Consider the following 15905-nt stretch of genomic DNA (forward strand, 5'->3'; position numbering starts at 1 on the left):
CCAGGGATGGGAAGAGAAGTAAGACTGCATTAGTTCCAGCAGTCAGTCACTCACTAAAGGGATCTCTAAGCTCAGGCATCATTCCCAGCAAGGCTCAAGGCCCACCCTGTCCTCCTACATGTAAAGCATGTGTGCCGGTCCTATGTACCATCCTTGTGGCCTGGGATTTGTTTTCAAAGTAAATTTAGCCTATTTTTGTAAATTTAAGAAAGATTTTGCATGTTAATTCAAGTATTCATAGGCATCTGAGGAAAAACCAGCATTGTTAGGAACATCTTTTATATTAGTTCATTAATTTGGGGTTGGGGTCCCACCCAGAGGTGTTTGGGGGCTATTTCATTCCTGGTGGTGATCAGGCAGTAAACTGGGGTTGACTGCATGCAAGACAGGCACCTGATGCCTGTCTTATGACCTAATTTTTATAATCAACTGAAATCCATCCAATAAAAGGGCAGTTGGCTAGAAGCCGGGTGACGTGTCTCTTTTGAAAGGAGGCAGGGTTAGGTCAGGCCCAGCAGTTCTCTTGTCTTCTGAGAAAAAAAACTACCAGAGAGCCAGGCGGGGCCAGAATCGGCACTCCCCCCGCCTCCCCAGCACTGCGCAATGAGGATTAATCCTCTCTGCTCTGGGCTTTCCTCTTCTCTATGAATCATGAAGGACTGGACCACAAAATTGCTAAGTTATCTTAGAGCTGATAGTCTATTTCACATGCAATACTTGGAGAGCGAGATAAGGGTATAGAGGTCTGATAAAAACAAAAAGAAAAGCTTAAACTTTCTTAAAGATCTGGTGAAGAGGGGTCATAGATGTAGCTCAGTAGTAGAGCACATGGCTTGCATATGTGACGCCCTGGACTTGATTCCCCGAGGGCAAAAAGGTCTTTGAGGAATATTAAGCCCCTAGGCACAGGCATATGTACCAGGAGTCTATAGAAAGAGACCTCAAACGTATGCATGTATGCATGTATGTTTGTATGCAGGTATGTACGCATATATGTATGAGGTAGGTCATACAGGGATGTACATAGTCTGTTTCTGATTCCTCACCTCTCTCCGGTATGAAGTCTGGAGAATTAAATAGCTGCTTTCCCAGCATCCCTGTGGCAAGAAAGGCCCGATGAGCAGGCAGGTTCTGGTTAGTGAGACGTAAGGGAGGATCCGTGGCAAGGCTTCTCCAAATGTCCTTCACCAACAGAAGTGACACCCACGCAGGGGAAGGCCTTTTTTTTTTCTCTGTTGCTGTTTCCCTCCCACTAATTCTTATCAAGATGGAGGTCTGGGAAGGTATTTCACAGCCAGCATGGGGTCAAACACGAAGATGATGAGTCAGCGTGCCAGGGATGGTATGTCAGGAAGATAAAAAGAGCGTGAGCCCTAAGGACAGCACTGTCACTAAGCGGCCCGGCCCAGGCGTTCTGGGCTCTTCAGGAAACAGTTAGTGCCCCTTGTGCTTGGTGGGGTCTGTCGGTCAGTAGAAAACCCCACCCCACCCCACCCCAACTCCCGCTCCCCGAGAATACTGTTAGAAAAGAGGTCGCTCCAGACCCGTGGAAACAGAACCCTTTCTTTAGAGGTGGGCTGTGCTAAGGGAGCACGTGGGTTCCCACCTCCCCAAGTCCCACTGGGCACTGGCTCAGTGCAAGGGTCCAAAGATGTGATGTTGCCTGGGCCCTGTGCTGGGACCCTCACAGCCACACCCAGTGTTGGTGCCATGGGGCCCCCTGGCATCCAGGAATGACTTGGGATCATGCAGTATCTGGAATCAGGCTCCCATCAGGGTATGTATGAAACACTGTCCTGAAACTGGGTCTTTATTTTATTTTATTTTAATTATTTATTTGTGATAGCACAGCGGGTAAGGCATGTGCTATTATATACTTGCCCCTACAGCAGAGCCTGGCAATTCGACATGCCAAAAACAGTAACAACAAGTCTCACAATGGAGACATTACTGGTGCCCGCTCGAGCAAATCGATGAGCAACGGGATGACAGTGATACAGTGATACAGTGATTTATTGATTTATTGATTTATTGATTTATTCATTACTTTTTGAGTCACACCCAGCAATGCTCATGGGGTTAGTCCTGGTGGTGCTTGGGGTATTGGGATGCCAGGGATTGAACTCTGGTTGACCGCGTGTAAGGCAAGCGCTATACTACCTCTCCTGCTCCAGGGTCTTTATTATAAAAAGAAGCTGAAGTTTCAAGTGTTTTGGGTGCACTTTAAAGCAGGATTTCAACCTTTTCTTCTTATTTACATTATCTCAAATGTTTTTTGTTTGTTCGTTTGCTTTGGTTTGGGGGCCACATCTTGCAGTGCTCAGGGCTTACTCCTGGCTCTGCATGCAGGGGTCACTCCTGTTGGGCTTGGAGAGCCATAGGAGATATTGGGGGTCAAACCTGGATTGGTCCCATGCAAGGCAAAAGCTTAACTCTGTACTATCTCTCCAGTCTCCAGAGCTTTTGAAATCTTTAATGTCTTTCTAATATTCCAAACAACAAGGTTGAGGGCTAGACCACAACATGACAATGACACCAGAATTATCTCTAAGGGGTGGGCGCAGGCTTCAGTAGCTTAAAATTTGTTCAGGTAACTTCAAAGTACAACCAACTTTGATTTTTATTTTTGGAGGGAGGGTTACATCTGGTAATGCACAGGGGTTACTCCTAGCTCTGCACTCAGGAATTACTCCTGGCAATCCTTGGGGGACCATATGGGATGCCGGAGATTGAACCTGGGTCGGCCACATGAAAGGCAAACCCCTTACCTGCTGTACAATTGCTCTGGCCCAGTGCAACCAACTTTGAGAGCAGTGCCTCAGTGTTTTCGGAACACTGTAGATTTGGGGCACTCTACTGACAGTACTGAATGAATACTGGACAGACCCCAAGCCTCCCTGAGCACAAGGGTCTATCTATGCATGCGTCTGTGATATCTATACTTGTAAGTACATAGAGATACTTGTATCTGTATTGTCACTGTCATCCCATTGCTCATCGATTTGTTCGAGCGGGCACCAGTAACGTCTCTCATTGAGAGACTTACTGTGTTTGGCATATCCAATATGCACGGGTAGCTTGCAGGCTCTGCCGCACGGGCTAGATACTCTCAGTAGCTTGCCGGGCTCTCCGAGAGGGGCAGAGGAATCAAATTCAGGTTGGCCACGTGAAAGGCGAACGCCCAACCGCTGTGCTATCGCTCCAGCCTGTATCTGTATATGCATATATAATAATATTTGCTCTATCCTTTATTATAGGTAAATATGCGAACTTGTAGAAGAGTATAGCTAGTCTAGAGGAACGGGGAGGTGCGTGCTGAGATTTAGGTTTATCTCAGTTACTTCTAAGTGTTTAGGAAATTTCTTTGCTTGGGAGGCCACAGCTGGTGGGACTTGGAGCCTCTCTCTGACCATGTGGCGCTAGGGACGAAACTCAGAGCTCCCACATACGCCCCAGTCCTTTGAGTGATGGCTCCAGCCTGGGAAATTCCATTTTTTTAATGCTGCCAGGCATGTCCTCCCTGCAGAAGGAAAGAAGAAAGTCAACGAACCCGCTCTCCTCCTTGTCCAGCAGCGCGTGGCCGGCCGCCACCTGGCTCTGCAGCTGCTCCTGGTGTGCCAGCAGGTGCTCGCGGGTCCTCTGCTGCTGCTCAGCCTCTGCGTGCATCTCCCGGAGCTCCGCCTCCAGCCTGCCCATCACGGCGCCCAGGTTCTGCAGCTCCATCTCATGCCAGTGCTTGGCATCCTGCAGGGTGTGCTCCAGGCCTTGTTTCTGGGAAAACAGTGAACCAGAGCAGGGAGGGGTCACCGCTGACCTCAGCCTAGGGTGCAGGAGGGCTGCTCACAGATGTACATGGTCAAAGGTCCCTGATACTGCAGTAGATACCATGTCAACACCTCCCCGGGGCCGACTTAGGTCGCGGAGCTAGTGGGAGGGAAGGCAGAGTTGCAGGTTCCAGGGTCCGGGATCCGATACTTAGTTCCAGAAAAGGTGTCAGGATCTAGGGAGAAGAGGGTCAGGGGCCCGAGAGACAGGACAGTGGAACTTATCTAGACACATCGCCAATCATTGCCCTTGAGATTTCTGTCACTGGAAATGGTAATTTTGGTAGCTGCAGGGTATTGGGAGAAGAATGATGCCTCTTAGCTTGCCTAAAGCAGCTTGGGCAGACACCCCATGTTGGTTAGGGGTGATGGTCAGTGAGTAACATTGCTTGGCCAAACCCCACCAACTGGAGAGCTGAAGTGTCTCTCAGACACTGTTTCAGTGAAAGTGCAGTTTCGGCCGTGTCCTGAGTTTTCTCATCTCAGATTGTTTTCCTGCCTCTCCCCGTTGCCGTGACTATGAGACCCGTGGAAGGAAGAAGATGCAGCTGTGTGGCAGCGCCAGGGTGGCTCGGCCAGGCCTCTGCTGGGCCGACAGGCCCCCTGGGTCCATGCTGACAGAGACAGGACCCACGGGCGCCGAGACACCAGAGGGGCTGGGACGGCCAAGGCTGTTTCGACAGGACTTAGAAGAACAAATACTGGTGGCTGTGAGTCCCGCGGGAGGTGAAGCTGAGGGCTTGGGGACAGAGCTGGATTTGGGTGGCCACAGAGATAAGGGTGTGTGAGGAGTGGTATGAGTGAAGGGGACACCACAATGGTATTGGGACAGCAGCGAGTCTCATGGGAGAGGGGGCTTGGCACAGTAGTACAGAGGCAACCCTGATAAGTACTCTAGTGTACACATCACAGCAGGGTTTGAATCTGAACACATGATCGCCTAGGAAGAGCCATGCTTTGTTCCCTAGTAGAACCTCAGTCCATCTCTACTGCACTGCTATACTCCTTCGTGTTTTTCCCCTTTTTGGGGGGTCATATCTGCTGATGCGCAGAAGTACTCCTGGCTCTGCACTCAAGAATTCCTCCTGCGGGGCTGGAAGGATAGCACAGTGGGTAGGGCATTTGCCTTGCATGCAGCCGACCCAGGTTCGATTTTCAGCATCCCATATGGTACCCTGAGCACCACCAGGAGTAATTCCTGAGTGCAGAGCCAGGAGTAACCCCTGTGCATCACCAGGTGTGACCCAAAAATAAAAAAAAAAATTCCTCCTGACAGTGTTCAGGAAACCATATAGGATGCTGGGTATTGAATGCAAGTAAGGTAAACACCCTAGCCACTATACTACCGCTCCAGCCGCTACACCACTATACTCTCAACCATCATTCTAATTAACGATGAGAACTAACGATGAAGGAACCTGCGCATGAACTACATTGTGTGTGAGGAGTTAACTAAATGTTGGTGCAAGCTGATGTCACCAGAACCAGCTTAGGAAGAGCCGGGGCAAGTCACATCTGACAACTGTATTAGCAGTGACCGGGCGAGACTGTCAACACCCACAGCAGGTCAACAGGAACCAGAACAACCTGTTTGAATGTTGCCCTTTTACCTGCTTTGACTTGGTGACCTGCACCGAGCCTCTGACTCCTTCACCCTCCAGCTCATCTTCCTTTCACTCAACCACCAAAACCCTCTGCCCGCTGCCTCCTGGACACACCCTTCTGGGGTTTCCACCTGAACCCAACACGCTCTGAGTTGCAATTCTCTGCTTTGCCCAAGTGACTGCGGTTCGCCTATCTTAATGGCTGCCTAAACTTTGAGGTTAGTTTTGAATCGTAAGTTGAGCTTCCCAGGGCAGGGCCCATATCAGGGGCTCTGACACCCTTAAGGGACTTGAGGGCACACTCAGGAAAAAGGAGAGTGAGGAAAGCGGAGTGGAGGAGGGGGAAGGTAACAGAGCAGGAGAGTGCGGTCGGGCTGGAAGCAGAAGGTAACAAAGCTGGAGTCGGGCTCCAGGCTGGAAATTCCACCGCGGAGCCAGGTAACCTGGAAGCAGGGGTGCTGGGCACTGCAAAGCCACCACGAGGGACCGAGAGCAGCGGGTGCAAACTCCTGGGCCGCGTTTCTTCTCCTGGGCTGTGGCAGTCCTTCCAGAAGTGGGCAGCTGGAAAGAGGGCCTGTGGGCATTTGCTGTGGACAGTCATGGCTCAGTCTGGTGCCGAGACTTGCGAAGACCCTCACCATGTCTCCTATGCTTGGATTCAGTGCCAGAAGACCTGCTCGGGTCTCAAGCCCTGTATGCAGTGAGGGAGGAATCCTGCGAACTGTTACTCGTAAGGGGATGCAGAGAGGAGAGAGGGCTAGACACAAGAAACGCCAGGATCCTTCCAGACTCACTCACCAGGGCCCGCAGGGCCTCCGTCTCGGCCCGGAGGTGCTGCACTTGGCTGGCGGTGCTCTGGAGGTCCATGCTGAGGGTGGCGGTCAGCCTCTCTTCCTGGGTCTGGTGGACAACCTCCGCCGGTTGCTGTGGAGAGTCAGGTCTGTGAGCTGGGAGGACTGGACAGTCTGAATGCATCCTTCCTTTTCGCGCTTACCACTGACCTCTAGCTCACTGCCTCTAACTCAGAGGAAACAGACATCAGATTATCCAGTAGATGTTGCTATGCACGGGTACATAAACCTTTAATTTGAAATTATAGTGCATGCCGATAGAAGACAATTCGAAAGATTGCTCTAAAGGATAGAGAGAGAAGACTCAAAACTCCTTGTGCCCTTATTGTTCAATTTTCTTATAACACTTCCAGAGGATCTCAGGTTTATAGGTAAATATGTATGATCGTTGCTCCTTGCTTTGGCACTTACTGTATCTTAGAAACTTTCCTAAGAACAAGGACCAGAAGGATTGGCCAATGATTGGGGACTTGCCACAAGTGTGTAAGGGGCGACGGGCAATTAGGATAGAGACACTATAACAATAATAATTGGAAATGATCATTTGGACAGGAACTGAGTGTTGAAAGTAGGTAAAGGGATATACCTGATAACTTTAAGTATCTGTACTGCACATCATGTGATTTAGAGACGACCGCTGGACTAGAGCCGTTACCGACTAGATTCCACGGAACGTCAAAAGACGGCGTGGACGCCCACCTACGAGACGGTCAGACTTCTTCGTCAAAACCCTGAAGGAATGGTTTGAGGCTCTTCGTGTTCCTGGAGCGAGCAGATACTATTGGGTTACACTCGAACGCGACAGGGACAAATGGAGACGTTACTGGCGCCCACTTGAGCAAATTGAAGATCAACAGGATGACAAGTGATACATGACAAGTGATCTGTACTGCAAACCATAAGGCCCAAAAGGAGAGAGACAGAGAGTGAGAGAGAGAGAAACAGAGAGAAAGAGAGACAGAGACAGAGACAGAGACAGAGAGAGACAGAGGCAGAGAGACAGAGAGAGACAGAGACAGAGAGACAGAGAGAGAGAGAGAGGCAGGGGTGGGGGCAGCCGGAGGGAACCTGGGGACATTGGCGGTAGGAAATGGACACTGGTGTAGCGAAGGGTTTTGGAGCATTGTATGACTGAAACCCGATCATGAACAACTTTGTAACTGTGTATCTCACTGTGATTCAATTAGTAAATAACATTTTTTTAAAAAGAAACTGTTCTATATCCGTCTATGTAGGTCATTTGCGTTCTTTTTGGGGGTGAAGCGGGAGTTCTTAGCAGTGTTTAGGGGTCTAGGGCTCGCTCTACAGATACTCAGTCTGGCAATGGGAGCTCCAGGGCTCAGAATTGCTGGGGCACCTCTAGGGTACATTCTGTGCTGCTGGGGTACTCATGCAATGGCCAGGATTGAACGTGGGGGCTGGGCATGCAAGGCGAGAGTTCCAACCCTTTAGGCTCTCCCCGGCCCCTTGCGGTGTGATGGCTGCATACTGTTGCCTTGTTTGGAAGTAAGGAAAGGAGCATTCAGAAGCTCCCACTAGTGGACACTTGCAGTTCTCCGTCTCGGCGTGTTAGAGCGGATGTGCAGAGAATAACCTGACCTCCCTTGACTGCACCTCCCTTGACTGCGCAGGAGTCCGTTCTTGCAACGGTGCTGCTGAGTCAGAGGCATGCACCTGTGACTAGGGAATGTTGCCAGACTGTAGCTGCTCCTGGCACATCTGCCACCCAGCCTGATCTGACAGACCCTGTTTCCCTGTAAAAACCCGGCTGGGCACAACTGGGAGGACCAGGGAAAGGTCTGAGCTTTGAACCGTCTCTGACTCTGATCCCGCCCTGCACATTGAGGGACGCAGGTTATGGTATTCCTCTCTGCTGGGCAAAAGGAGAAATACAAGAGCTCACCCTCGGTGGTCTTCAGTGAGGTCTGGTAGAAGCTCTCCAACCCAGAGGTGGAGAAGGAGAAACCGTTTTTCTTTTTTAAGCAACTGACATTCTGGAGTTACATTTTTTGCTGCTTGTGAATCCTCGACAGACCCCAAGCCTACAGCTTGGCCACACCTGGCTGTGCTCAGGGCTTCTTCCTGGGTTTTGATCAGGGGTCACTCCCGGTGGGTCTTAAAGGACGCTGTATGGTGCTGGGAGTCAAACCCAGGTCGGCCGTGTACAAAGCAAGCACCTTACCTGCAGGGCTATATTTTTCAGGCTGTGTTTGAGATGATTTATATAGATGATACCTCTGTGGGACAAAATAAGTTCAGGTGTTCCTGCTCATCCTCCGCAACTCTGTACTCTTTACATCAAGTCAGTCATTTGAAATCAGTCCCGGGGAGAATGTTTGTGTCATGGAAACTGGCAGACACAAATTGAAGACGGAGCTTTGTTGGTTGCCTCGATTTAAGACAGGGATGCAGAAAATGTTCCTAATGCACATTAGACTTCAAAGTAGGTCATGTGTGTAGCTGCTGCACTCGGAATAGCACAAAAATTAGAATGAGAATTCTTTCAAAGTTTGACAGCTATGACCTAATTTGCCAAAGTGTTATATCATTGATGAATGAACTCGTTAAGGTCATGAAAATAACAGCTACAATTCATATTAAAATCCTCCTCATTAATCATTGATGTGAATGGCTCTCTATTTAATCACATTAATATTCAAGGCTTTTTTTTTTTGCTTTTGAGGGTCACACCTGGCAATACTCAGGGATTACTCCTGGCTCTGTGCTCAGGAATTACTCCTGGTGGTGCTCAGGGGACATAGGGGATGCCGGGAATTGAACCTCAGTCAGCCTAATGCAAGGCAAACGCCCCCACTGGACTATCACCCCAGTCCCTCAAATATTTTTATAGTTGTGACACTACTGACGACAAAATTAAATGAATGACTAGTGGATTTGGCAAGAAAAAGCAGGTCATACTGAAGTTTTAAGAAAACTTATGTTGCTGGGGCTGGAGTGATAGCAAGCAGGTAGGGCATTTGCCTTGCACGCAGATGACCAGCAGGTTCGAACGCAGGTTCGATTCCCAGCATCCCATATGGTCCCCCAGCACCTCCAGGAGTAATTCCTGAGTACAGAACCAGGAGTAACCCCTGAGCATCGCTAGGTGTGTCCCTTTAAAAAAAATTTTAAAAAAACCTTATGTGGGGGTAGTGAGAGGGATACTGGGATCATTGGTGGAGGTGAATGGGCACTGGTGCAGGGTAAACAATCACTATATGAGTGAAATGCAAACACAAAAGTTTATAAATTTGTAACTATACATCACAGTGATTCTCTAATAAAAAATTTTTTAAAACTTGTGTTACTTCTACACATATAAATAAACATCAACAAATTCTTTTATTTCCCTGCATGTGAGACTGTGAATTTAACTGATGCATATGTCCCCAGAGAGCACTTTGCTAATGTATAGTGGGTAAAAGTCAGACAAGTCCCAAAGTCGGAAAACTTCAAATCCTATTGGGCAGGTCTGGGGTAAAACTGGGGGCCAAAGCAATTGCGACTGTCCCCACATGCTTTCCCCTCCCCTTCCATCTTCAACCATAAGTGGTACTTACTGGCCTCTGTGGGATGAATCTCCTTGTATTAGTTTCATTAGCAAAATAGCATGCCCACTTTCCCCCCAGACACTACTGGGCAGCTCACATAGATTTTCACAAATCTCAGTGCACACATTCATATTCCAATTGATACTTGAATAACAAGAGCCCACTATAGTTGTACTTGTTCCATCTGTGGAATCTGTACTCCTGGATTTAACTAGCCATGGGCATTGGTTTGATGACTCTATGGATTCAGAACTCATAGATGGGAAGGGCTAAAAGTAAGGAACTTTCGCATTATTGAATTCTGTTTGGGCAGGGATGGAGCTGAAATTCTCTCCCAGAGGGCACCAAGAGAAAACTGTAGTTATGTTTTTGAGGGACAAAAAGTTATGTATTGATTTTTGTTGTAGTTGTTGTTGTTTGAGGTCCACACCCAGGTTACTCCTGGTTCTGCCCTCAGGAATCAATTCTGGAGGTTCTCATGGGACTCTGCAATGCCAGGGATCAAACCAGGCTTGGTTGTATGCAAGGTAAGTGTTGTAATCTCTGTACTCTTTTTATAGTTTTTCTTTTTGGGTCACACCCAGAGATGCACAGGGGTTTCTCCAGGCTCTGCACTCAGGAATTACTCCTGGTGGTGCTCAGGGAACAATATGGGATGCTGGGCATCGAACCTGGGCCTGCCGCATGCAAGGCAGACACCCTACCCACTGTACTATCACTCCAGTCCTGTACTATCTCTTTAACCCTGTACATTAATTTTTGTCTTGTTTTGATTTGTTTAGGGGAGACCACACCTGGTGGTACTTAAGGCTTACTCCTGGATCTGTTCTCAGGAATGAATTCTGGCAGGATTAAGGGGACTATGTGGTGCCTGGGATTGGATCTTAGTTGGCTGCATGCAAGGAAAGTTCCTTACCTGCATGAACTGTCCCTCTGGCCCCCTATACATTGATTTTTGATGGTGGAGGAGTCTGTTGCCCCAACCACTACTTTGTTATAGAGTCACTGTATGTTTATTTAAACCAATTTACTCTTTGCAAATAAATGTTGTTGTTGTTGTTGTTTAAAAAAAAAACTGTGGATAAATTCTTGGATTTTAATGTGTAGCAGCAGCATCTGGGAAATCTTGTGAAAATGCAGACTCTGATTTTGGAGACAAAGAGGGGGTCTGGAAAACTGCATTCTCAGCTCCACATTCTTCAACCGAGCTGACTAACTTCCTGGGAAATGGCATTTAAGACCCCTGCATACTGCCAGGCCTGTGGAGGCTAAATTTTCGACTGCTAGATCCTGATAAAACTTGCCTTAGATAGAAAACAACTAAAAATCAATACATTTTAAAAAATTGATGTGCTATTCTAACAAATACTGCCAAGTAGCTAAGTCCCAAAACTACTTTCTTTTTGCTGCAAGGAAGATTACTAGGTGCTAAAGTGTTAAAAGACCTATCAACACCAACCATAAACTTGTTATATGGTTTAATTAACATTGAAAGAGAAAAGAAAGTTAATATGATCACTGTGAGTTGGAAAGTCGTTATTTGCCACCACCTGCACCACCACCACACACACCTTCTCAAGCCAGCTCATCAGAACACACTTGCCTCTCATTTGGGGACCATTAACTTCCTTCACTTATCTACGAATTTGACAGGTACTTCACTAATCTAAAAGACTTTTGTGGGGCTGGAGCAATAGCACAGTGAGTAGGGCATTTGCCTTGCATACAGCCAACCCAGGTTCGATTTCCAGCATGCCAAATGGTCCCTTGAGCACTGCCAGGAGTGATTCCTGAGTGCAAAGCCAAGAGTAACCTCTGTGCATTGCCGGGTGTAACCCCAAAAGCAATAAATATAAATAAAATAAAAGACTTTTGCTTTTCAGGTATTATAATAACTTTGCTTGTTTCCATTTCAATCCAGCGTCTCTAAGATTTCTCCTCACGACCCAGTAGCAGGCATGTGATTTTACACCCTTAGACCAGGAAGGCAGGACCACGCTTTGCTGCTCAGCACAGTTGCTAGGATGTGTAATGAGATGCAAATGTGTTGGTCCCAGGCCTTCACACCAGCTTGACTTCTTGGCTCCTCTCTGCAGGAGTTGAAAAGCCAGTGCTTGCGACTCCTATATTTCTGGGGCAAGGGAGCATGGTGACATTTTGAAATACGATTTAAAAAAAAATCAAATAAAAATGTAAACTTCCATGTACTTCAAGAATGACTGTGAGATGTTGTAACATGCTTTTGAACAAGTCAGCCTGAAATATTTGACAGTTTTCCCAGAGGAGGGAAAAAGAGACATTTCCCAAGCCAAGCCACTTGGCTGAGTGGCATCACCATTCCTAAATCATCCTTGGCAGTGACCTGGAGTGGGAAGAAATGCGTCTCTCTAGAGGGAGGCGGGTGCGTTTGGAGAAGGTGGAGTATGTAGAACATTCCCATGACTTTAGCGATAACAGGCCTAATTTTAGAATTTTGTCCCCAGAATGTATGCTTGGGTTGAAATGTGTATTCTGTCTTTCTTCAAGCAGTTGCAGTGAAAGGGTTTCATCAGGTCTCTTCAATTCTCTCTCTCTCTCTCTCTCTCTCTCTGTCTCTCTCTTTCTCTCTCTGTCTCTCTGTCTCTGTCTCTCTCTCTCTCTCTCTCTCTCTCTCACTCACTGGTGAACAATAACTGTATGAGAATATAGCTGTGTGCTTTTGGGTGCTGCTCACCGTGATGGCTCTTCAGCCTCTTACATTGCCACTTCATACTGACATCATTGCATTCCAAATCATAGAGAGGAGGGGGAAGCAAGTGACTGATTGGGAACAGGAAGCTCCTGATATTGTGCCACAGTGAAATTTTATTCTACAGTCAAAGGGCTGAGAAAGATCTTGGCTTGGAATGATGGATGTAGAAGCCTAGCATACATTTTCAGCCCATTGGGACAAAGACCTCCCAACTCTGTAACCCATAAAATGGCACTTGCTCGTTCTTTTTTTTGAAAAGGAAGGGAATCAATGTCTCCAACTGTCCCCCACCCCACTCCACGGGATCTGTCTGGTTGAGATGGGCAGGTGAGAAAATGGATTCTGAAGTCAGAAAAAATGATTTGAATCCCATCCCTGACACTTTCTAACTTTTTAACTGTATGTTCCAAATTCCCTGACTCACTTTCCAACTGTTCAGTGGACACAATTGCAATTCCTACTCTATGTTAGGTGGGTTTCAGGCAATGGCTTTGCTGAGAGCTTGGAACATGGTCTGGCACTAGGGAAGTGCCTCTCATCGGCTTTGCTGGCACTGTTCTCAAGGCACATGGCGTCTAATCTCACAGATATAGTCTTGCTGTCCCTCCCTCCTCCCCCCCCACCCCTGCCAACTCCACACTCTACTGTAGATATCTTGGATGCAGGAATAAATTTTTCTTTTAGTTTTTGGGCCCCACCTGACTGTGCACAGTGCTTATTCCTGGCTCTGTGCTCATTTGTCACTCATAATGGTGCTCAGGGAATCATATGTGGTGCTGGTGATTGAACCCAGGAAGGCTGTGTGCAAGGAAAGTGCCTTACCCGCTGTTCTACCTCTCTGGATCAAAGACTTGCTGTTATTGCTGTTGATTTTTTGGAGGGCTACACCTGGCAGTGTTTAGAGTTTACTCTTGGCTCTGTGCTCAGGGGTCACCCCTGGCAGTGCTTAGGGGACCATATGTGGTGTTGGGGATTGAACATGAGTTGGCCTTGAACAAGACAATTACCTTACTCACTGTACTATGTCTCCAGCCCACCAGGAATAACATCTTACTCCCCCTCTGCCCCCTGGAGACATACAATGGCCCCACCCAGGACATGTTAACTTATTTACTGAAGATCTGGAAGTATGCCAGTTACATGCTTGGATCTACCAACAATGCAGTTAAATCACATTTCCTTTCATCAGGAGTAGCAGAAGTAACGTATTATAAGTCACTAAGTCCTAACAGTCATTTGTAGTTCATATAAACATTGGCTAGCTAAAGATAGCTTTTTTTGTTTGTCGTCTGTTTGTTTGGGGCCACAAGCCGGAAGTGCTCAGGAATCACCTCTAGCAGAGCTCTGGGGACAATTTGCAGTGCTGGGGATAGGACTGGGGTTGGGTGTGTGCAATACCAGCACCTTAACATGTCTCTGGGCATGGATAGCCACACCAGCACTGTAGGTCCTCCAAGCACTGCTGGGAGCAACCCCCAGGGAACCGCTCAGGGTGCCTCCCACTTGGCACAGGGGAACAATTCTGGGATACCTTTTTCCTATAAGGGGGATGGTCAACTTCTTCTACAAAGGACCAGATAGCAAATATTTTAAATGTAGCAAGGTGTGTGGTCTCTGTTGATGCAGCCATGGAAATGTCCCCAAGTGAATGAATGTACCCTTTCCAATAAAACTTTATTTGTGAAAAAGAGGAATAGAACAGAAGTAGTTCATGATCATAGTTTTCTGTCCCATATGGGTATGGCCCTATATATATGTATATATATGTGCATATATATACATATTAGTAACAGAAACTATGCTCATGGTGGTGGTGCTCAGAGCTTACTCCTTTACTTCTAGCTCTGCTCTCAGGGATCACTCCTGCCAGGGCTCGGGGACCATATACCATATGAGATGCTGGGGACCAAACTTTGGTCAGTTGCATGCAAGACTAGTGTCCTACACACTGTACTAGCACTCTGGCTCCATAGATATTTTCTTATATATATATATATATATGCATGAACTGTCTCTTGAAAAGACATACAAGAAAAGGAAAATATGTATTCTCCTCATAGTAGTGAGCACTCATAGAACTGAGTGTTTAGACGGGCTGACTGACACTTGACTTTGTACATTTGGGATTTCAAATTTTCAATTTTAAGTTAAGGGATTAGCTATTTAAAAATGCTTAAATATGGGGCTGGAGTGATAGCACAGCAGGTAGAGCATTTGCCTTACACACGGCCGACCCGGGTTTGACTCCCAGAATCCCATTATGGTCCCCATATGGTCCCCCTATGAGCACTGCCAGGAGTAATTCCTGAATGCAAAGCCAGGAGTAACCCCTGTGCATCGCCAGGTGTGACATCAAAGCAAACAACAACAAAAATGCTTAAATAAAAGTGAATTCAAGCAACAAATGTGAAGGGCTCCTTACCAAAGCTGGCCCTGTGTGCACTCAGAGACTGGAAATAACGCTGTCGCAGCCCCTGCCCCCACCCCCCTTAGTGGCTGGTGTGAGCACAGCAGAATGGAGCAGCTGTCCTCATAGCCAACCTCTCCAGACACAGGGAGCCTGGATTAGAGCAGCTCATAATAGATCTGCTCTCCCCACTCTCAGAGGAGCTCTCCGTGGGGGTGGCCATGGCAGCAATGCAGCTGTAGCCCGGAGCCAGTGGTGTCTGTTTAAGTAGCCCCCAAACCCATTCCATTTCATTTTTATTTAAATTTTTTGGGTTTTGCCTATTGCAAACCACAGCACCCAAAAGGAGAGAGAGAGCAAAAGGGAATGCCCTGCCCCAGAGGTGGGGTGGGGTGAAGGGGATGGGATGGGGGTGATGGGAGGGATCCTGGGACCATTGGTGGTGGAGAATGGGCACTGGTGGAGGGATGGGCACTCCATCATTGTTTGACTGAAATGCAAGCACGAAAGGTCGTAAGTCTGTAACTGTACCTCATGGTGATTCACCAATAAAAAAATGATTAAAAAAAATTCTTTTGGTTTTTGGGTCACACCCAGTAGCACTCAGGGGCTACGCCTAACATTGCTTGGGGGACCATGAGGAGAAGGGAATAGGGTAAAGCATGCAAAGCATGTGAACTCTTTGACTCCAGGAACCCATTTTAATTCATCTTCATATATCCCAGAAACTTGACTCTTCTTTAAAAAGGAAGCAGAGAGTTGGGGCCGGAGCGATAGTACAGCGGGTAGGGTGTTTGCCTTGCATGCGGCTGACCTGGGTTAGATCCTCAATATCCCATAGGGTCCCCTAATCACCGCCAGGAATAATTCCTGAGTGCAGAGCCAGGAGTAACCCCTGAGCATTGCTGGGTGTGACCCCAAAAGCAAGATAAAATAA

At 47.5% G+C, this 15905-nt stretch overlaps 1 protein-coding gene across 1 annotated transcript in view; it reads right to left on the reverse strand.

Annotated features, from left to right (window-relative positions):
• Positions 1-15905, reverse strand: part of BFSP2 (beaded filament structural protein 2) — a 94406-nt gene that overhangs the window by 37690 nt on the left and 40811 nt on the right. The window contains exons 6-7 of the mRNA XM_055124788.1: positions 6227-6352; positions 3551-3771 (exon numbers count right to left, since the gene is read on the reverse strand). Coding sequence (XP_054980763.1) covers positions 3551-3771; positions 6227-6352 — 347 coding nt within the window. The remainder of the gene's footprint in view (positions 1-3550; positions 3772-6226; positions 6353-15905) is intronic.

The sequence above is a fragment of the Sorex araneus genome, chromosome 2 (genome assembly GCF_027595985.1).
Source record: "Sorex araneus isolate mSorAra2 chromosome 2, mSorAra2.pri, whole genome shotgun sequence".
Taxonomy (NCBI): Eukaryota; Metazoa; Chordata; class Mammalia; order Eulipotyphla; family Soricidae; genus Sorex; species Sorex araneus.